Source organism: Scomber japonicus, chromosome 13 (genome assembly GCF_027409825.1).
Source record: "Scomber japonicus isolate fScoJap1 chromosome 13, fScoJap1.pri, whole genome shotgun sequence".
Lineage (NCBI taxonomy): Eukaryota > Metazoa > Chordata > Actinopteri > Scombriformes > Scombridae > Scomber > Scomber japonicus.
In genome coordinates, this window is record NC_070590.1 from 27,822,926 (window position 1) to 27,847,196 (window position 24,271).

At 40.9% G+C, this 24,271-nt stretch overlaps 1 protein-coding gene across 1 annotated transcript in view; it reads left to right on the plus strand.

Annotated features, from left to right (window-relative positions):
- robo3 (roundabout, axon guidance receptor, homolog 3 (Drosophila)) overlaps positions 1-24,271 on the plus strand; it is a 171,170-nt gene that overhangs the window by 113,405 nt on the left and 33,494 nt on the right. Inside the window, exons 3-6 of the mRNA XM_053331144.1 lie at positions 8,480-8,637; positions 9,877-9,997; positions 11,830-11,968; positions 13,456-13,583. Of these exons, the coding sequence (XP_053187119.1) occupies positions 8,480-8,637; positions 9,877-9,997; positions 11,830-11,968; positions 13,456-13,583 (546 nt within the window). The remainder of the gene's footprint in view (positions 1-8,479; positions 8,638-9,876; positions 9,998-11,829; positions 11,969-13,455; positions 13,584-24,271) is intronic.

Sequence of the window (24,271 nt, forward strand, 5' to 3'; positions counted from 1 at the left end):
CCCCCCCCCCTCTCATCTACCCTTTACCCCCTCCCCTTTCCATCACGTCTGGGTGTGACAAGACACTGTGGAGGGGCCTGGCCCTGGCATTTATGAGTGCTTAAGAAGCCGTGAAATGCTGCACCTTGACAGATAACCTCATCTACTTTTTTTTTTTTTTTTAATTTTACAGCAGGACTGGATGGTGGATGATAGCAGTTTCTCATATTTTATCACTTAATTCAATTCCCTGCCGTATTTTACATGTAGAGATGGAGATAACGCATTTTAAGGCACCGTAAACAGTATCAAAGCATGACATGAATATTAAATTGAATGTTTGCCTGCATGGCGATTATGTTGTAAGGAGAGGTTTATCTATGCTAATAACAGGCTTATAATCTGTAATGCATCACTGTGACTTGTGGATTTCATTCCAGTCCTCTCTCTCACCAGCACACACTCTCTAATAATTGGGTTTTTTCCTGAGGTTTTTGCCGTGAGAGATGCTCGGCTGTAGTGTTCATTTGTATTACAGAGATTTTCTGTCAACTTCTAGCCAGGATCAATATGGCAAAGCACTCCAACGCTCTATCAAACTGATTATATGAATATTGTTTACATTTTCATGTCTGGAGATTTCACTGTTGATAAGTGAGGAAAAATGAACACTTGGGTGCTGTGAACCTTTCACCTCAACCTGTAGGGTCTCATTTGTTTTGCAAGCTATACGCACAGAAATCATTTTTCATGAGCTTGTCAACGCGACTGCTGGGATAAGCTGCTTTTCAACCATCGGTTCAGGTTTTTAGTGGAGCCGTGTATGAGAGAGGGTGTCTGGTTGAGGTTGAGGTTGAGGGTGGTGGTGGGTAGGTGGGTGGGTGGGGTCGGGGGCAGCTGTTGCGGCTGCTAAATGGACTCAGCTGACAGGACTAAGCAGCGTCGACGGTGGCCTAAATGAGGGACAAAAGAAAATGGAGGGAGTAAACGTGAGTGAGAGGGGGGAGAAATGCAGCGGACATTGATGAACAGGTTATGTGTGTGTGTGTGTGTGTGTGTGTGTGTGTGTGTGGTTGTATGAGGCGGGCTCGGGGCTGGAGAAGGTGACCCTTCTGGACTCGTAGAAGGAGTAATTGAAATGCCCTGCCGCTGTGACTCCCATTCATTTAACTTTAGAGCTTGGCTCAATTTCGCTGTTGGCCATATGAGCATTTCCAGAGAGCTAAACCATGTTATGTCATTTACTCAAGGCCATAAAATACTCTCAGGCCAAAGAGCCAAACGACAGCGCCATGAAAAAAAATGGAATTACACTTTGAGTCGAGTAGTTTTTTTCCTCTCTTTTTTTTTTTTTTTGAAGAGGGGGCATTTGAGGTGAGCTGTCATAAAAATGTTGATAAAGAAATAAAAAGGGCTTCTTGACACTGTGTGTGTTGTGTGTGTGTGTGTGTGTGTGTGTGTGCTGGAGGGGCTTACACTCTCCAGCCAGGCTATATATTGGACTGAGTCAGTCATATTGGATGCAGACTGTGTTTTGGTGTATTTGCTGCCACAGCTGCTGCGCACCATATCCGCACGGGTGTCTGTGTTTGTATTTGGGTGGGGCAGGGGAGGCCGTGGGTGCTTAGAGGCAGCACGGACATCTGTCTCCAACTGTGAGACACCCCCCCCCCCCAAAAAAAAAAAAACACCCCACCACCTCCCGTCCATCCTCTCCAGACCCGTACACACACACACACACACCAATATCCTGTGCGGGCCGTTTCATCATGGTGTAATGGTTGATAGGGATCGGAGGGGGGTCCAATCTGGATAATGAGAGTTGCTGATGGAAGGTGGCTTCTGATGGGGGGCCCCTGTTGGGCCCAATAGTGTTGGACTGATATTGCCTTTGAGGAGCGTGCTACACCTATAAGAGAAAAGAGAAGAGGTGTATGTGTGTGTCCAAGCAGGTTTGATAAAGCGATAGGAGAGGAGGGGATGTATGTATTTTGGGGCGAAAGAGCAAAAAATCTGTGTGTTTCTTTGTGTGTGTGTGTATGTGTGTGTGTGTGTGTGTGTGTGTGTGTGTGTGTGTGTGTGTGTGTGTGTGTGTGTGTGTGTGTGTGTGTGTGTGTGTGTGTGTGTGTGTGTGTGTGTGTGTGTGTATGTGTGTGTGTGTGTGTGTGTGTGTGTGTGTTTGTTCACACCAAAGCAGATTGCTTCATGTCAGGACAAGGGTTAGCAGGAGCTGACGGATTGACAGATGACCAGCTCAACCCCCCCCCCCCCCCCCCCCCCCCCCACACACACACAGACACACACAGACACATACAAAAGAGCTTGAACCCGAGGATCCTTTTCTTGAATCCCCTCCCTCCATCACTGCTCTGCTAGCCAAGAGACTATCAGTCATTCTCCCTCTGCCATCTGAATATTTATTCTGTGTGGGGGTACTGTCACATACACACACACACGCACACACAGTCCTTGGAACATTAACGACAGCGATAAAGCCATTTAATTAAAAGTGAGCCAGAGCTTGCCCCCAAAGGTGTTTTTTACGTCCAATTAAATGCTAAAATGATGCCCTGATATACAGCCGGGGTCCTGATACTGTGCACACACCAAGGTAAATCACACAAGTCAAGCAGCCACAAGTAAACAATGCTTCCATATAATAACACACTTTGTTTGGCGTAGAATAGATGAGCTTCTCCGGTGGTTTTTAATTTTGGTAATGATTCAGTGTAATATGCAATTAGCACATCCATCAATGTACATCTCTGGCTGATAAATCCTCCATGCAGATGGGTGTCGTTTGTTTTTGTGTGACTAATGTGTTTGTCATTGTGAACAGACACAGGCCGACAGCCAAGCTAAAGGCCTCTGTGATTTGATTTTGATTATTGTTGAGACTCAGATGTGCTTGTGTGTTACTGCAGAGGTAGATAATGAAATCTTCTCTCATGATATATGTGTATGTATATTGTGATATAGATATGATGTCAGTATTGCAGAAAGTGAGTTTGGACACAGTTTATACAGAAAATGTCAAAAGAGTTTAATTCAAATATTGGACAAAACAAGTGTATGATGATCAGTTAATCTGCAGGTGTTTCTTCTAGATTAATGTGTATAAATTGTCAAAAAGGTGATTTAAAAAAACAGTCCAAAACCCAAATATATCACATATGACAAAAAAAGCAGCAAATCTTGACAACTTGAGAAGAAATAATGTATGGATTATTAAAAGTAGGTGATTCATTTTTTAATTTTCACTTTCAGTAGACTAATTAATTCATGAAATAAGTGGTATAGCTTTAAAATGAAAGCACTCCATCAAACAATGAACAAGTAAATCCCATTTTGTCATACATCAGCCCTGCTCCCTCACAGCACTGCCGTGTGATAAGAAGAAATATTAAAGATGCCCATTCCTCAGCAGCAGTGACTCTACTGGTAGATAAATCTGTATTGTATCATCATATATATCGTCACATGGTCCGTCTCTAGTTGTATGTTTCAGAGTGTGTGAAGTGTGGATATTACTCCAGTTTCCAAACGGACATCTACATTTCAAATATGCACTTGTAGTTCTTATCTCTCTCCCTGTGTGTGTGTTACTGTGTGTGTATGTGCTCTGATTAAAGCGCACTGTTCAGCCCCAGTGGTGGGGATTACTCCGGCTTTGTTGAAGGGGTTTAAGGAAAGGGTCAAAGTGCATCCACTTAATATGGACCCCCAAGGGCCTCATGGGTAATTGCCAGTGCCTAATAAACTTCTAGAGACCCTCTTTTTGCTCAGATCCGGGGAGAGTGCGGGGCAGAATTGGAAAGATCAGGGGCCCCTGGAGCCGTGATCTCAGAATGGTGTGTGACAGGTCATTGCAACGGTCCTTTAACCCTGTGGCATGATAATTCAGAGCTGGGGTGCAGCGAACCATCCTATCTCCCTCCTCATTTTGGCGTGATGGGACAGGTTCCTGAACAATTTAGTCACGTTTAAAAAAAATTGCTGTGTGAATAGTGATTGGGAAAATGTATGCAGCAGGTACAGATAGGGCCAGGGGTGCGGTTTGGCATATCATTCCAGGATCGGAGGACCAATGGGATTTGGAGTGCCCCAAATGCTCTGAGGCTAAGTAATTCCATCCCTCTAAGAGCTACAGATAATACAGACAGTAACACAGTGCTTCAGGAGGCAACAATGAATTGTGTCCACCTGTATTTTATCAGTGCAAAGGGAAGCACAGCCTCCGTTACCTAATGAGGAAATAAAAAATAACCCCCTTCCCTCCTTTAAACACTGATGTGCCCATCTCCCGTGACCTTGATTGCAAACAAAAAAACAAGCTGATTTATCTCCTTGCATACACACACACACACACACACACACACACACTCTCACCTTCATTCAAAGAGGATGCAGCGCTATCTTGACAACAAGAGAAATGAGCCTTTGCAGCGTGCAGCCTGACACTAAGATATGGTGAATTTTCCACACAAACCAGACAGTTCAGATAAAGAGTCGTCCTCAGATGTCTCAGTGTAAGAGAGTTCAAATGAATGGATGGATGGATGGATGCACGGGTGGATATATGGATGGTGATGATAATGGTAATGTCTCTGGGCTTTTGTTGGCCTGTGGGTGCTGTCATTAGAGGGGGTGTGTCATTAATCAGATGAGGCAGTGACCCTCCCCTGCTGGCCTGTGACATTACAGCGACATTGATGCTGTTTCTCACTAACGTGGACACACACATGAACACCCACCCACGTATAGATACATTCATGCATATATTAAAAACACCACGCTGTTGCAGATGACCACACACAGACAAATATAGAAGCGCACATGGATTATGTCCATGATCGATCAGTATTGATAAATGCTAAAGCCAAAAGGCCTGCAGGAGACATTTACTCACAAACAGTAACACGTGCAAGTTTCATGTGGAATCAGCCTTTTTTAAAAATTAGATATTTGTTTTTAACCACTGGTTTCAATGGAAGATGTCTCAGAGCATCCATAATTGTACACCCTCATGTTCCATTGCATTAACAAACAATATATTCTCTTCTGTTTGCTTATTTAGTCCTCAAGGCTTCACATATCAAAGGAGTGAATATAGGAGTAGTAGTGCTTTGAAAACTACCCTGTGTTCTATTAATTCCCAGTGCAAATGAAAACCGAGCACTTGGTTATTAGACTAACACAGTGAATTGAATTTGTGAAAAATAAATCAGGTTTCACAGGATGTTACAATAACACGTTATCTGTCTTTTGTTCAGACTTGAATAGGTTGGAAAGAGAATGACTACAGCCACTTGAAGGGTGTGGACAAAATCATATTTTTGACCAAATATCTATCTGTCTGTAATGGTAGTGTGAGGATATTGTAGGGATGGCTATTAATGCTTTCACAAAACATTTTACATAATTAGATTTTTTGATAAATAATAATCAGTAATGTGGATATAATGAATAAATAGGTATAGACAAATAGTTGAACAGCTGGTTCAGAAAAATAACATAACTTTCCTGTAATTCAGCCTTTGAAAAAAGGAAAATCACCATTATCAATATTACGATATTTAAAAATATCAGACGATATCAATTCTCCTATCACGATATCGATATATCGATATATTGCCCAGCCCTACTTATAGTACATGTTGCTTATATAGACATTAAATTGGTTATGTTGAATCTTAAGTAGAAGTGTATTTTATTATCACTTACAAAAACAGTGATAATGACAGACAACAAATCTATCAATCAATGAGCTAATTCAATCATGAATGTAGCGACCATCTTGGAGGGCTTTCTCAAAGATTCCCCAATGGGATTGAGTTTCAAATGAAATGTTTATAGAATAGCCTCATGATTGGGCCATAACCTCTTAACTAAAGCCTACTTTGGAATTTTTTACACAATATCATAGCATAGTCAATCAATAGACTCAGTAGACTCCTTCAATAAACATGCATATGTAGAAGTAGAATATTGGCTCAGAACAGTACAAGTGCTTTGAAAAGCTACTCAATCATAGTAATTGGAGTGCTCACACAATTAGGGGATTTACAACCTTGGTCTTAAATGTGTAAATGTTGCTGCTGTTCACACGTTTCACTCAACTTGACATGTGAGAAATAATGCCTCAAGTGTTTTGCTGAATCACAAAATGAGCTATTACTGATTGACTGTGTGATGAAATGGGACATATGCCATGTTGGATAAACACCATATGTGCTATGTGATATTAAGAAAAAACACTTTAAAATAGGGATGCACGGTATAGTGTTTCAGCATCAACAACACAATGTGTGCATGTGTAATAGTTATATTAGGGGATGCGCAATGTACAGTAAGTCAAACATGTCATGCTACCGCCATGCTTGATACGAAAGGAATAGTTGTAGTTGTAGTAGTAAAAGTAGTCATTTTCCATTACTTATCTGCAAGAAAAGCTTGTCTAATATTACATCATTTAATCCAATTTAAAGTTGCAGTACACAACATTCAGCCACTAGATGTCACACTATAGCACCAACATCTAAGACCAAAACAAATGTGTGTGTCGTTTATTCAATAAAGATGAAGGGTGATGGGGCAAATAGTTTTACCTTTAAGGGTTCTTGGACACACAGAGTTTAATCAGTTCCCAATGTGGTTTAGTACACTTTAACAATTTATCAAACAACCAAAGCATGCCCTAATAGTCAACTGCCACAACCTCAAAATGCGTGCCGCCTCTCTTGGTTGTTTGATAAGCCGATGAAGTGCACCCTTTCATCACAGCACAGCCTATCACCTGCCTGTAAACATGCATGTGATGCAGCTACTGTCACAGATAATGTCACCTGGGTGCATTATCAGTGGCACCTTGCTTGGTGGTAAAATGTTTATTGTCATTGTTAGAAGAGAATATACTTTTGATGTACGCAAAGGATTTAATCATGATTTGTACAATAACCAATTGAATGTATCTAGTGAAAATTCCTGTCTTTTTTTCATATCGAAATATATCAGGACAAAAAGATATCGCAATGTCGTTTTTTTCCTACTTTAAAATGATTTCCCCCCCAAACATGACAAACCTATCTGTCATTTTTGTGCTCAGGGCATTTAAAGAAGCTTTTGCTTTGACAGTGAGGTGATATATTTGACAGCTTTTTTAGTAGCAATGTTCCAAAGTCTGTGAAGAGCTGTCGGTGTATATTAGGACGTCAGCGCCTGATATGACTTGCACTTTATAAGGTAGAATAACTGATTTCTCTGTCCTCATTGTTATGACAGTCTCAACAGCCCTGCAGATCTTTGCACACTCAGGAGAGACCTGAATCAGGACATGAGTGGAATGTCATTATATGGATATGACTTATTGATATCATCAATCAGATCGCTGTAATGTATGCAAATCAGCCATGCTATCCTCCAGCATCAATTAATCATCCACCAACTCCTTGATGTCCAAATCTCACATCTAGCCATAGCTTCAAAGAGAACTTTGTGAAATTTTTTAAGGGTAGAAATTTGATCTCCCCCAAGTGCTATTTTGAAAGAGTTGCTGCTCATCTTTTTAAATTTCTTAACGCCTCAGATAGATTGTGCTGTGAAAGAGAATTTTGGGGAGGATCTGCTTTTCAGATCAGAGAGGATAGCAGTTTAGGGGACCACTGGGCCCAAATAGGAATGCCATAGAAACCAGCCCATTGGTTTATCCCCTTTATAAATCCCTGGAGTGGCTTAGACCAGACTTACCCTGCAGGCTTGCATGGCTTTGGCTTCTTCCTGGTAGACTTGTTTTGTCAGTACATCAACCTAGAATACAAAACCATTCTCCACACCTGTAATCTGAGAGGTCACAAAGCTCTAGAGGCTTGAAGGGCAGAGAAAAAGACCAATGCCTTCAGGTATCAGGCACAAGATGTTTACTGCAGACAGATGAATGTGGAAATAAGGGAGGGAATGTAATGTTTTATGAATAGAAATCAGAAGAGAGGGAATTATTGTCCATATTCAAAGTGGTTTTCTCCAATCTGATGTATCTAATGTATGTGTTTGAATGCTTACTTGTTTTCTTGAGCGAATATTCAAGTGTATTTATGTGTGTATGTTTGTCAAGGGAATGTGTGTGCCTGTGTCTGGATCTGATTGAATAATTCATCTACTGTGTGTGTATGTCAGCTACAAAAGCCTTTATTATTAATGTCCACACATGACAGAGAGTCAATGAAGACCTTGGAGACACATGCACACTGTATTCAACTCACAGTCTTACAGTAATAATAGCAATGTACTGTCATGTTTTGAGTTTTTCAGCTCAGTTGAAGATTGAGAGATAATCCTAATATTGTATTTCCACTTGTTTGGCATGTTGTTTCATGTTGAAGTCCACATCATTAGAAAGTCAGCAAGACTGCATGTAGGCATAGTACGATAAAGAATCGCATCATCAGCGAAGATGTTTACACTCAGTCTAAACATCCTTCTCCACTTTCTCCTTTTTCTCCAGTTCTGAGAGATGATTTCCGTCAGACTCCCAGTGATGTGGTAGTGGCGGCAGGTGAGCCGGCTGTCATGGAGTGTATCCCACCCAGAGGACATCCAGAACCCACCATTTCTTGGAAGAGAAACAACATCCGGGTCAATGACAGAGATGAGAGGATCACTGTAAGTTGACTCATAGTTGAAAATATCTCTAAAATAAATCATTTATCTTGACAATACATATATTGATATATATATATTTAGTGAGTGGCTATAATTGTAAAAGTTATGTATCTATGTACTATAGACATAGGGTTATGCATTTCTGCTGCCACTATTAGCATGTGGTTGGCATATGTTTTGTCCACTAAAGGACATTCCACCATTACCAATAAATGTTTGATTGCATTATTGCTAAGTAATCATAAGGCTTAGGTACAAATGAATAATATGAACTTAAGTTTTCATCATACTGGATCATCATAATGAAACTACGCACTTAACTAAAATATATAAATGACCATCAGTATGCGCTTGTTTACATCAATATGCGACATGCTATTTGTGATCGGGATGCACTGTAAGCCCAAACGTTAGCAGGAGTCTGTCCCCAAACCCAAACACATTAAAATAGTCATTTCAGCATTTGATTACTATCACTTCTTTTTTAACTATTCAAATTACGTTTGATTCCCAATATCTGTTCCAACAGCCCTAATTACAACCTACATTTGTGTACTGCTGTGTATTAGTCACACAAGCTGCTTCTTTTGGTCCTTCACTGACCAACCCATAATTTGTATCACCATGGATAGAAGGCTTTGAGCTTTGATTATTGATGAGACTCCACGGATTAGGAATCAATACATTTCCGTCAGTATTGGTAATTGAAAAGAAACGTTGTGATTGAAATGCATTGATCGCTGTATAATTGAATCCCACAAGTGTGTTCATCAAAGTGGAGCTACGTTGATGAAACAGAAATAACTGGCCACACAAACAATGCAAGAATACAATACTATCTGCTATATGGATGCTTGCCTGTGTGTGTGTGCGTGTGTGTGCGTGCACTATACGCCATCAATAAACGATGAATCAATGCAGCTTCTTATTACAAACCAAGCAGTGGAAGATGTTACTATGGCGATTGGCCTGGAGCTACACCTCTTGTCAAACAGTGTAAGAGTGAGCAGAGAAGCCATCTGTCAAGACACAGACTGAAAATGACAGAGTGGCTTCTGTCTTGACTAACATGCCTCAATATCCTGTTTTTATCCTCTTTCCATTTGTCTTCTTTCTTCCCCCGTCGACCTCTGCCTCCTCCTCCTATACCACACCTCTTTTTTCTCTTACCCTTTCCTCCATTTCTCTCCATCCTTTGACTCCTCTCCTACATACTATATATGTGCTTGTCATTTTCAGATCCGAGGAGGCAAGTTGATGATTTCCAACACCAGGAAAAGTGATGCTGGCATGTACGTGTGTGTTGGCACCAACATGGTTGGAGAAAGAGACAGCGATCCTGCTGAACTAGTAGTGTTTGGTAAGTCATTTGTACTGTATGTTGTTTAATAAATGAAAATACTGTGTGGGAAATGAAACAAAAGGGAATTATAGTGATGTTTCATCACATTACAAACCCCGATTTTTGAATAACATAAAAGCAGATGAGGGTTCTATATCATTTTAATAATAGTAATAAAGGTTATACAGCAAACTATAATAAAATGTATTCAAAATACAGTGTAGCTAGTCCAGAATAACCACTAATAAAATTGTAAAGAAAATGTTTTCATAAAATACAGCATCTTCTATTCTCTGGATTTATTCTCTCCTGGGTTTTCTTGCACTTTCCTTCCCTAGCTGATGTTGTTGGAGCAGAAGATGAATGTTTCCCTCCTGGCTGCCCTTTGCCTTGCTCTCTTGACCTCTCTTCTTCTTTGCTCCTCTCTGATTCTCTGCTCGGCTCTCAGCAGAGCAGCAGCATAAGTGTTCTGAAAGTGTGTATTGATTGCAGGAAACAGATAGAAGAATTGATATTCTCCTCTCGGTCCCAACCATCCCCCCCCTCTCTCTCTCTCTCCATCTCTTCCTCACCATCTCCCAAGATGCTTTGTTTTCTGTCTTAACACTGTGTGATAACAGGCAAACCAAAATCCAGAATGCAACAATTATTAGATGTATTTATAGTTATAAGAATGTATAATCTGACAACATCTTTACAAACTGTTTAGAATCTAACCCTTCACTGTATGGAGTGAGTCATGTTTAATCTCTTTATAATTAGTCTCTAAACCAAATTTAATGTAATGTATTCTCCATCTATAGACCAAATTTTACCAGTCATATTATCATGTTGACAGCCTTAATTATTTCTATGGATCTATTGAAAGTGAAGGATGCAACACAATTGGAATGGTAGGTTTCATTATAACTATTAGAATAATCAATTTACACTGACCCAGCTGCTTTCAAATTTCAAAACAGGTCAAATTTAAACTATATGTAAGGGTTAATATTACCTTACTATCTGTGAAATTTGCATTTGAGTCCATATCTGCATTAATTCCTCCAGATCATCACCATTTGTAAACTGACTGTGATGATGATAAGAGCTTGCAGTGCATATTTGTCATATGTCTCTTGTGTATTAATGCTCCCACCTGTGCAGCTCAATTTAAATAGGGCATGATGTTGCTTTACACAGTACCTCTTTCAGTAATGATGCAAAATCATTCTCGTTTGATCATTTTCAACGTGTTGTGGTGAGGATTACGATATTTCTTTCTTTTGTGGTCGCTGTTTGTCTTATTCTGATCTTTATCAGCTCCTGCGTGTGTTTGAGTCTTGGTTTCTTTTACTTCGGAGCATAAAAGTCGATGTTTTCAAAATCAAAAACAACCAACAACAGAACACAGCTATATTTTCATCTCAGAAAATCCTGGGTCTTACTCGTCTTGGTAAAGGTTTGCTATAAAATCTCTGAGGTTCAGCTGAGCCACGGATCAAATATTTAGACTTAAAGTGAGCGCAATGCAGTGGACGTTCACTTTTCCCACACTGTTTTTCCTCCCTTCACCTCCTGCTCCTCTTCTGCTCCATTACCCCACCTTCTTCATCTTTGATTTTCTCACATCCTCTTATCTCTCTCCTCTCCTCCCGCTCTCTCTGCCTCTCTGTCCTCGTAGTTGAAATGGCATTATACATGATACATTTGAGCCAAGCACACCACAGATCTGTCCACTTTCCCTATAGTTCTATGAAAGCCAGTGTTAAATAAACCGCTGACAAATGAGAAAAAAGTCAAACTGCAATTAGGAAGTATAGCACCACAAGCATTTTTAATCCTCTCTCCTGTTCTGTGTCTAATTTCAGAGAGGCCAATGTTCACCAAACAGCCGGTGAACCAGGTGGTGTTGGCAGATGATACGGTGGACTTCTTCTGCGAGGTGCACGGGGACCCGACTCCGACTATCCGCTGGCGGGCGGAGGAGGGAGAGTTGCCCAGGGGAAGGTAGGACATAGAAAAGATACTGGAGGACTGTCTGTTAGAACTACATGATGCTGATATCTACACACAAGTGCTGGGTGGTAGGGTGTTACCTAGCAACATACACTATTATATTTCTAATAAGAGGTAGTGTGGTTTTTGTCCTAACAATAGAATGTCATCTGTCTGCTTGTATGTTCTCTCCAATGAGTTGTTCTGTTAAGCTAAGCTACAGGGATGGTTGATTAATAAATAAATGCAGTGAACTTATGGCTCCAGTCCATTTATCTTACCCACTAGTTATATTTCATTTTCATTTATTTATCTTATGAATCCTTTATTTAAACAGCTTGTCTCATTGAGATATGGATCTATTTTTTCAAGAGAGACCTGTATAAAACATGTCCAAGCATGATTACCAACACGCAAGCAACACAAAACCTTTAAAAAAAGTTCAAATGCAATAAGAGAATCCAATTTAAGTTTAATTTTCCATTTCATTTCTGTGCAGCAAAATATTTTCATGCTATTTTTTATATATTCATCAGCATGCAAGGTCATTGATAAACAGTGGAGATAATAAAACAGCTGCATCGTGACTGAAAACTTGTGAAGGCCAACTTCTTTCCACACGCAAAAAAAAGAAAGAAAAGGGAAGCGATAAGCCGAATTGATGATGGCATTAGTATCAATAGAATCTTATCAATTCCCTTCCCTACCAAACAAAAAGACATATGCTTGCCAAGGTTTTCTGTGAGTGGATTTGTCCCCACTGCTTTGAATTGAGGTCATTGAGGTAATGAAAAAAAGCCAAAGTGAAACAAATCACTGCTCTTATGCTTTATTTCAAAAAGTGCTGCGAGTTATGTGCTACTTACAATACATGTCATTCCATAGATAGAGAATGCACAGCTCATATTGCACAGCAGCAGCTCATATTAGTAACATACGCAGAGTACATTTGATTATTAAGAAATACATGAGTTAAACAATAGTCAAAGTTTACCTCCTGTGCAGTATCATGTGGCGTTAAGCTACCATGTGATAACAGCCATGATAGTATAGTAGGAGAAACACTGTTTCTACTCTCACACTCTTTCTCTCTCTCTCTTTGTGGATTTGATTGGATGAAACTTTAATGATCCCTCAGGGGAAATAGGGTAAAATGTTCCCCTGTTGTCAGCAGGATTCAGATCTGCACAGGGAGACTCTCATGGATTTTTTTCTTTTTTTTGTGAGTTTGTCTGTTGCCTAAAGCTACACAGGACAACTCACTCTGTCTCCACATGTGTTCTCAGTGCAGTGCAGTAAACACATTAGCTGCTCATTCCAAAACTTCCATCATAGTCATTTGTCCTTTTTAAAACACCCTGGCTTGATGTTGATGGCTGAGATTTTACCAGACTCATATTTCAGGGAGTTATATAAACGTCTCATATTGCACTTAGAAGGTTTCAGAACAGCAGTCTGTTGCTTTTTGTACTGAATATTGTGTGTTAATGCATTTCCAGGTTTGAGATCCGCAGCGACAACAGCCTGCGTCTGACCCAGGTCAGAGCCGAGGACGAGGGCACTTACACCTGTGTGTCAGAGAACAGCGTGGGTAAAGCTGAGGCGTCGGGTACCCTGCAAGTACACGGTAAGACACTGGTTGGTCCACACACACACATGCACACACACATAGAGAAACACACATGCACACACATATTGAGATTTCCAGCTTGAGCTCTGTTCTGAATTACTAAACTGAATTCCAGCTAAAGTTATTGCCAGTGCCCAGTTATTATGTAAGAACTGCGGAAAAGGATAATAATAATAATAATAATAATGTACATGTATCATTTTCAAACCAGCAAAGCTACTTGTCACTTCAATTTTTTTGGATTTAGCGAGTAAAAAGAGTGAGAGAGAAAAATAACACTACACTTTCCAAATGTTATCAGACTGAATGGATCAAACTCTGGCAGCAAGAGAAGTCATTTCATGGAGGATGTGCAATGCTTTAAATCAATTTATCCACAGTTTTAACAGCTGCAACAGTAACAGTGGAGTCAGCTATGGCCTATGACGTGAGCATGTGTCGGCAGTGTTGTCATCATTACTCTCAAGTCCTGTGCTCCAGTTTTAAATATAAATAATTGATTTTTGACACTGAATAAATGACTAAATTATTGGCACATTTGCCATGATGCATCACATTTCAAATGCCCACATCTCACCTACCAGCATGCTGTCTCATTTCATTGTGCTTCTTAAGATGAATATGATTTGAATGCTTTTGTAGAAAACCTACCATTAAATCCATTTTCTGATGATTCTATGACAATTTTAAGTACATGTTGAGCTCTGTCATTAAACATGCATAATGTTTATACTAGGATATGTTGCCAAATCAGAAGTCAGGGTAGAAGTTTCTGGCACAACTTCACCTACTTCTAAGCTGCATGGAGAAGGGAAAAGAAAGTACAGAAAAGTCAAAGCTTCAGCAACACTTATAGTATAGAACAATGGTGTTACCCATGTCATTTAGTGGATAATCCCTTTGTGTCCATGTCACATGACCATATACCCAACCTACCTTGGTAGATTACCCTTACATACAATAAGGGTGTAGAATATGAACAGTATATAAGGGTTAAATACTGCTTATAATGTGTTTTATGATGACCTCATAAGCCGAAACATGCTGGTCTGTTAATAAAGTTCTTCTATACTACAAGTGTAGCTGGAGCTTTGACTGTTTTGGACAAATAAAAAGTCAGAAATAAATGAGAGGCCAGACTGTCTGGTTCAAACTCTCCGTCTGTGCTGCTGGTAACACGCAGTCAAACTGAGACTATAAGACAGAAAAAGTGAAAAAAAAAAAAAAAAACGGATTTTAAGTTCCTTTCAAGCCTCGATTCGTCATCCCTCTGGGGAGAAGAGCCAAGATCAAAAAGCATTGACATTGCATTAGAATAAAGTCAGCGCCTTGAAGAGAGGCACTCGGATGAGAAATCTGTCATTGTGATGATAAAAGAGAATATTTAGAGTTTTAGTCTGTAACAGTTGATTCTGTAGAGCGGGCTGCCTGCAGTCTGTACTGACACGTCTCACATCTGTCAACACACGTGTGCTCACGTGCTGATATCCACATGCATACGTTGTGACAAACAGACACGGGGGTATTTGTCGGCTGCAAGAGGAAAACACACACACGTATGCACACACTCACATAAACACACTTGACTAATATAGTTTGCAGCAGATTGAAGAAGTCATTCTCGGTAGCAGCTGGTAGGCAAATGACGATGGATTGTGTGTGTGGTTGCATGCAGCTGCAGTGTTAGGGGGTGATAGGGATACCACACACACACACACACACACACACACACACACACACACACAAAGGAAACCGACTGTGTTTTTCAGGTGTGATTTCAGTCAGAGCTCCATCCCCTTTATCTTCACCTGTGTACTCACATTCAGCTCATCATTCTTCCACTCACGCGTCCATTTCTGCTCATTTCTTTCAGGACTACTTCACTTTAAGTGGTTCCCAACTTCACTTGAGTCAATTCATATTGAGCTAATTCCTGTGATTATTCATGTCAAACAGAGTTGGCTGCGCTGCTTCATAGTTTCACTTTGTCTTGTGTTGAAATATTTCATCAAAAAATCACCATTCATCATCATCATCATCATCATCATCTCTCTCTCTCTCTCTCTCTCTCTCTCTCTCTCTCTCTCTCTTTTTTTTTCTTTTCCACATCATTTCTGCATCCATCAACCGCAGTTGGACAATCCAGTGAGTACTCCATTTCATCTCATCTTTACATGCATGTGTGTGTGTGTGTGTGAGTGTGTGAGAGATAGTACAGACTTAAAGGCTGCCATGTTGGAAGCTAACCCACTGCCACTGTTGCTTTTTTCTAACTAACAGGAACAGAAGCCAGTCAATTAGTATTCAAATACCTCTGGAAACGCCGGGGAGTCGCCTTCTTGATTTTCCACCGCTGCGCTCCACTCACGATTTAGCTCATCTAGGTGCTAAAAAAAGAAAAAAAGCTTTACTTTAGTACTCAAACACACTTAAATACTAGAACTATAGGGGATAAATTAAAGAGCTTAATAGTGCTGTGATCATATGCTGATTGATCACACATGTTCTGGCAATTACATTTTCTCTCTAGAAAATAAAAGCTTCTATATTATGAAAAGTAGTCATATTATAATGTTTCTCTTCCAGCAGACATCCAGCTAACAGCAGTGTAATTTGGTAGTGGAGCTACTCTGGCATGACATCATTTCCATTTGTGTTTCTCAACTTTGAGTGAAAAAAAAGCTGCAAAAGAAAAGGCACTATAGACTCTTTTGTGGGTGTGTGATTGTGGTGAAATAGAAAAATACCAAAATGAAAAGAAAAAAAAGGCAGCAGAAGTGAAAATATTGTTTGTGCAAGCACTCCAGCTTTTCATTCATTGGCATTCCTAGAAGACAAACGTGTAATTGAGGAAAAAGGAGTCGCAATTTTTCACAGGTGTCGGACGAGTCGGAGGAGGCGGATGGCTTTTTTTTTTCTTCACGATGTCACAACAATCCAAAAAAAAAAAAAAGGAAAAAAAGGAATAACGGTTGGGGAGTGTAAATGATGGGTTACAGGGACAGTTTAGATAACACCATACAAGTCTTAACTGCTGTGTGTGTTTATATATATGTGTGTGTGTGTGTGTGTGTGTGTGTGTGTGTGACTCTTTTTTACTGTACAATTGCTTTCATGTAAAAGGCTCTGGATGCTTTTAAAGGTAGACATCATTACAGCATTTCATATTTCTGCCTCTCAGTCACTTCACGTATGCGTAGGCGGGGGCGATAGAGAGAAATGAAATAACCCTTTTAAGCCATGACACCCATTGGCAGAGGGCACCCATGGATTTATGTCCATTAGAGAAGCAGTTCTCTGTAGTGGAGAGGAAAACGTGTGAATAGGCCTCTCCCTCTGCGACCCATACTACATGAAATAAACAGATTTTTATTAGTTATTGTTTCTAGTATTAGGTTTTAAATAGGAGATGCAGTGTGAGGACTCACTGTGAAATGAGCATATTTTAGTGCTTGATTTGTTCTTTTCAGATGAGAGCAATCTTTAATAAATGGAATGTTTGCTGCAGAGTGCCAGACTCCTAAAATACATTTTTGCACTTAAAGTAAAAGAAATCACATCCTTGAAGGCCAAACAGAGAAACGGAACATTTTCCCTCTTTCATCTGACTCGCCACTGTTTTTACAGCACAAACCCCTCATCAGGTTCAGACTGATGTTAAGTACCATCTTACATCACCTGTGCTTGGGCTGCGATTTCCATCTCGACAGCCGGTCAGAGTAGCACATCGGCTCATTCATTCATTCGACCGCTCGCGCCAACAAGATCTCAAGACTAACGCATCGAGCAAAGTTGATAACGATCAGGAGGTTGTTGAAAAGGGCAGAAGCCGAGGACAGCAATTAAAGTGGGTCACGCCAATCATCTCACAGCAGGCGTGTGGTGGATGGGAAGGGGAGAGGGGGGGGGGGGGGGGGGGCGGTCTCCAAAGTGACCTTGCTGACGAGTCGATCTCCTGGAAACTCATCTGTTCTGGTTTGCACAACGCCCCTTTATAATCATTTTCTCTGAAGCCATGTCCCACTTTCTGAATGTAATTTACACCTTGATGCTACAGCGGTAAGAGCGCTGGAAGACAAGTTGGAGACACAGAATGTGTACATTCCTCTTCCTCACTTCTTGGAGTCAGTGAGCAAGAAATCTAACTTTATTTTATTTGCTGTGTAATTCAATGGTGTTACCCGCCAAATGAAAGATACCAGTATGTAAAAGTATACAGCTGCTGAAGTTTATTGGCATAAGCCAGCGAGGGATGAATCTCTACCAAATCTACATCCTGACAAGTTGAGCCTATCTCAAGCCAGTCCTGTCTGTAAATGCACGTCCAGCCTCGGGGGAAGGAAGGGAAACAACTTTTACAACAAATGTTGACAGCTAATGTGTTGCTTTACATATTTGCCTGCACAGACATGAGCCAGGATTACCTTCCTTTAAAAAAAAAAAAAAAAGATTCTAAGCAATTGAATTTGTCTCAACATCAACTCTGTAAGAATAGTAGACTTCTTTGTCTTGCCCGAGGGTGTTTTAGTGTTATAAAGGCAAAGAATTACAGCACTGCCTCTACTGTATAACTTCTTCTTGGTTTCTATTTAAAGCTGTAACAGTCCTTCCAGTCTGTGTATTGATGTTGGATAAAGAGGCGGGAGTTCTGGGCGCAAAGGTCCAACTCCAAATTAAATAAAAGCATGGATGAATTATGGTCCAGCTATAATACATTATGCCTGGGAAATAACCACCTCCTCAATCATCGTTTCAGAATGGAAACAGTGTCAGGGAAAAAGAGAGAGAGAGAGAGAGAGAGACAGAAAAAAAAGAAAAAGTGTGTGAGAAAGAGAGAGAGTGAGAGAGAAAGTGACAGGGTGGAGGACAAAGGACAGAGCTGGAGACTGGCGCAGTAAGAGCGGCGGCAGCGTGACAGAGGGTTTACTCAAGCGTGTGTGTGTGTGTGTGTGTGTGTGTGTGTGTGTGTGTGTGTGTGTGTGTGTGTGTACGTGTGTGTGTGTGTGTGTGTGAAGCGTGCTGTCTGCAGCAGCGTGAGACTGGGACAGCTGCCTGTCACATCACGGCCCCCCCGGAGGAACTCCTGCTGGGTGTGTGTTTGTGTGTGCCCCCCACCCCATCCCAACTCAATGCGTGTGATAGCTTCAGTATGTTGTTGCAAATCATACGTCGAGTATGAAGGGAAGAGGGGGGGGGGGGGGGGGGTGAGCGGGGGAGGTAAAGACGCTTTGGTTGTAAAACACTTTGTCTGCCTTTGCTGTGTGATTGAGCAACACGGCGTGCTCATACAGCGGCGGCGGCGGGAACAGACTGCACGCTCTGATCCGTCTCAGTGGGAGCACAGTATGTGGTAAACAGCTGAGTCGGTCCAAAAAAAAGGCTTGTCAGTTCTCCTTGGTTTCTTCCATGGGTGACGTTCCTTCCTTGAACCAGGCTACAGCAGGAAACGATGAGGTCATCAATATCCTAGACAATCCTTGACTAGGATGTCAGGTTTTTCTTTGCTGCTCCATACATACCTCATCCTGGGAGTGTGCTCCTGCCTGATCATGCCTGCGTGTCGTGTACAGTATGTCAGGACCGCAGGCTAAATATTTAGTCAGGGTTCAATCTAGTCTGATATGACACTCTGCCTCTGTAACACAAGCACAGCACTTGAACCCTCACATAACCTTCTATTCTTCCCCTATTTCTTTAGTCTCTTTCATTAATGAGATGACTACAATATACTATAACAGTTTAAATCTGTAGTGTACATATTGTTATTGATTTACTTTCACTAATTGTGGCTGTGGCTCAGGAGGTAAAGCAGGTCATCCACTAATCGAAAGATCGGTGGTTTGATTCCTTGTATCCTTGGGCAAGATACTTAACCCCAAATTGCTCCCAATAGATGAGCCAATGGTGTATAAATGTGTGAGTGAATGTTAGTTTCCCACTGTGGTAGCTCCTGCCATCAGTGCATGAATATGTGTGTGAATGGATGAATGTGACATGTAGTGTAAAAACACTAGAAAAGTGCTCCATTTAATATTTAATTGCTATCTTAGTTAATTGTCATTATGTTATATTATTACTGGGTGACACACAGAATCATATTACTTATGCGGACAAAAATAAATGTTGTCATCACTACAGTATGTAGCTTATACAACATGTGCAAGATCCATCAAATGATATGATGACAATAAATAAACAACCTCAAATGAAGCTGTTTAAGAAAGTAAAGAGCAACCAAACTTCTCTCTTTCTTAAAAAGAACATTACACACCAGCATTCAAAGAGCACTGAGTGCTTCACACTCTCCAGACTTTCCTCCTTCAAATCTTATCGTTAAAGCTTGTGGAAATTCATCTTCACAGTCCCTGTCTATTTTTGCCTCCCTCTTGGCATGTTAGCCTTGTTATGTGTGTTCTCCAGCTCTGGCAATATCCAGCAAATGAAAGAAGTCTCCAGGCTCCCTTTTTTGAATTCCTATCTCAATACTTTCATTCTTTATTTAGACATTGCCCAATTTACCTCCCAGATACAGACACAGCCTCCCGCAGTTATCACTTTATGTGGCATCATTTTTTCAGAGCGGCTTATATATTTCATAAAATTGGAAAATTAAGGTGCCGCAGCGTTTTGATGACTAGACTTAGACAGTTTCTACACTTTAAACAACAAAAAGCTGTCACACCTAAAAAGCCAACGAGGCCAGAAAAACACTAAATGACAGTAGAAGCTTCCACGACATACCAGCATTGTTCCATGATTTTTGTCATGTATATTTCAGCTGCTCTGCTACAATCCATCTCTCCCTCCGTTTTCCCATCCCATGTGAGGATGCTAATGATTCTTCCTGCCCTAAATCTAAAGCTCAGCGTCGCGCAGAGTGCACCCATTATTGCTAAGTATTTATTAGGGCCTGGGGCGATGTGCAGACGTACCTCCTCAAATCAAACATTGTTATTCTCCAGACGGGGGCTGCGTAGAGCACCGAAAAACAGCATTTTTTAATAGCCTGAATATTCCGAGCTGTCACCGTATTTGGGTCAAAGTGATGGCGTGGTGTCAGGCGTGGCATGAGGGCGGGAAATCGTCAGGTGTTCGATGAGGTTTAGTCAAGCAGAGTTTTGATACTTGTCTTTTTTTCTTCTGTGTGTTCATCGCATCTGCATGTGTGTGTGTGTGTGTGTGTGTGTGTGTGTGTGTGTGTGTGTGTGTGTGTGTGTATGTGTGTGTGCCGCAGGTTGCATTACACACTGTAAGAGGTGAGGTATTACACTGCGTTTCTTTGATATTTCAGGCCTTGCATCAGCTTTAACAGGAAGCTTGTCCTTGAGGTAGCACGGAAGTGAAAGCAGGGGTTCAGTCAGTGCCACCAGCTCAGATTCCACCCAGAAACACTGGCTTGCATGTTTGATCCCAGGACATGACTGTGCCCCCCCCCCCCCCCCACACACACACACACACACACACACACACCTTGGCCCGGACCTCCTTATTACTGTGATTTATCCCTCATTGACACATGGATGCCCTCCTGCTGTGCGGTGTGGAAGCAGTCTTTAGGATATGAAAGTGGGGCAGGGTGTAAGATGTGTGTGAGGAGCTTGAAATGAATCTTGCACACTCACCTGAGTTGAGCGATAACTGGTGGGAATGGGGCGGGGCGGGGGGGGGGTAAATCAATGCTGTAGACTTGGGCAGTCAGGGATTCTCAATCTTTACCAGAACCTTCAACAACACTTCATGTCAGAGAAAATGACTGCTGGCCGTTTTGGTTTTTTTTCCCCTCACTTGACCCAACATCTTTTTTTTATTTTATCTCAGTTTCCAAGCAGTTTTCTTCTACTTTAAGCACTCAAGCTCCAAACTAAACTGATGTCAGAACATATTTCTCAAAGTTACATTCAAGCCAAGTTATGCTGCTGTTTAAACAGAGTAACTAAAAAGAAAAGAGAAAGGCAGCATTTGTTAGTCACAGTCATGCTGTTTTTCATTCTCGTTCCATCACTTGATCCATCATGAGAGAACAAACTGTTGCATGTTACAATCAGCTGCAGTATATTCTGGAGAGGGCACACTCATACTCATTTCTCACTACATTTAAGAAAAGCTGGAGTCTTTTATCATTTTATTTTTGGCTTCATCAATCAGCTTTTTGTTAGATTCCACATAAGACAAAAGGTTATATATTCCCTCCCATCCATTCTTCATCTTCATTTTCACTGTGACTTGCTTCTCTGTTACTCGTTCTCTTCTGTAGAAAGGTTCCCCACCTCCTCGTCTCTGTCTCTTTCTCTCAATGCTAATTGAGGAGGAGAATGAAAGAGAATCAGGAGACCAGGTGGGAAGATGAGAAATCAATTAGGACTAGTGGAGGGCATCAATATGCATTCAGATCCCTCTCTCTGTGGGAGGGAGGGGGGGGGGGCTGTCACTTGTTACAGAATCAATAGAAATCAAAGAGTTTTGATTGACCTGCGGTTTTCTCAGGTAACACACACACACACATACACAGATATAGAACATCAAACTGAAAATGAGTCAGCCTGCCATTTATTTACAGCCTCTCTTCCCCTCTTGTCATCTATGCTCACAGACATCTGATTGGTCTGATGCTCGAGATCAGAAAGGTGACCCACAAACCTGAATTTAGGCTCCTGTGTGGGTTCTGGTCTGCCCCTTTTAGACAAACTGTACACCACAAAATGAGATGAATTATCACAGCCTGTAGTCTAACCAATAAGGCTTCATCAATCAAAGCCAACATGCCAACATTACAGACACTCTAACTAAACTCATTTTACAGGCTTGTTTGAATAATGAGTGATTGTAATTTGTCACGAAGCAGTCGGAGTCAAAACCCACTGTGTGTATGTGTGTGTATGTGTGTGTGATGTCAATATTTGCTTTTCTGTTAAAAAATGTGTTCTTTAAGGGATTCAATTTCAATTTATTTTTCCTCGCGAGTCACCTGAAAGCACCGCTGAGTGAAAGCATTTTGTCTGTGAACTGAAGAAGATTGATTTACTGTTAGGTATCACACCTTAATATAATGTGTTCATATTTGGATTGGAGCAGCTCTTTCTTCATTATGGTTTTAATCAAGACTAGTTTGTTAGTAACCTTGATGTAGTATTTGAACACAGTTAATCGTGGGTTAAAAGCAAGCAGCAGCTGATAATAGAATAGCAGCTGTGTTGATTTATTAGGAGTTATCTGCCACCACAAGGCTGCTGACTTACATTCTCCTCAGTCAACTACACTTAATTGTGTTCATTAAGATAGGAGAAAACACATGTATTGGCTTTGCTGCCCTTTATATCAAAAGAAACATATTCATACTTCTTATGAGCTCTTTGTGCTCAAGGTACGCAGCTTGTGTCATGACATCAAACATCAAAAGACATACCACTTCATCTCAAAATAACTTGATCAAGGAGAGAAAAAAGGCCCTTTATAATGTGAGATTTTATAATCTATGAGTTTTTCTTCAACATAAAGTTTAACATTACTAAGACTCAGAATGTCCCATCAACATGGTTCTCATATCTCTGAAACTCTTGCTGTGTCTCAAATCATATACTTGTGTTAGTGCACTTCTCTGTGTAGTACACTGTGTGCACTCTGCAAATTTGGACAGGTTAGTGTTGACTCAAATCAAATACAGCCATTGTTCACTTACTGGAAATGACGATTAGCTAGTTGGCAAGCTAGTGAAAAATCATTCCAGACTGCTAAATAAACCTAATGAACCTAAGGATGGTTGATATCTGACAATAGTATAGTGGTGCTTAGTGCAAAAAACCACATTATAATGCAGCTGTATAATGCTGTTACGTTCACCGTAGTTGTGACGTCCTCGGCCACCATTACCAATTTGAAAAGTGGTCCTCTCCTATCTGTTAAGTAGCCAACATGGCCACCGTTGAGAGTAGAGAAGTGTGAGATTTGAGGTACAGCTCCTGTCAATCTCATATGTCCATTCATGGATATTTGTCCTGTACTGAAAACTTCTGGACATAAAAAACATTTAACCCTCCTGTTGTCCTCCCGGGTCAAACTGACCCCATCTCTTTTGACTGTTCCTTCTTTCCTTCCTCCCTCCTTCTTTCCTTAATATTTCTTTCATTCTTCCCCTCCCCTCTTTCTTTGCTCCGTCCTCCTTCCATACTTCCTTCCTTCCTTCCTTCCTTCCTTCCTTCCTTCCTTCCTTCCTTCCTTCCTTCTCTCCTTCCTTCCTTCCTTCCTTCCTTCTTTCCTTCCTTCCTTCCTCTTTTCCTTCCTCCGTCCCTCCTTACTCTTTTCGTTACTTCCTTCCTCTTTTCCTCCTTCCTTCCTTCCTTCCTTCCTTCCTCTTTTCCTCCCTCCCTCCCTCCTTACTCCTTTCCTTCCTTCTTCCTTCCTTTCTCATTCCTTCCTTCCTTCTTTCCTCCCTTCCTCCTCCCTTCCTTCTTTCCTTCCTTCCTTCCTTGACCTGAGGACAACAGGAGGGTTAAATCTATATGCTGTTTTGTTCTTTGTATAAAAAGAGCAATGATTAATACCATTTACATGCAAAATGATAGCATTACTCAACTTGTCCTGAAAAAAACAATCAATAAACAGTACGATATGCCAGGCTGACACATAGAGTGTCTATGCCGTGGACAGATCTGAAGGAGGAAAGTGTTGAAAGGGTTCATTTGTGTCCC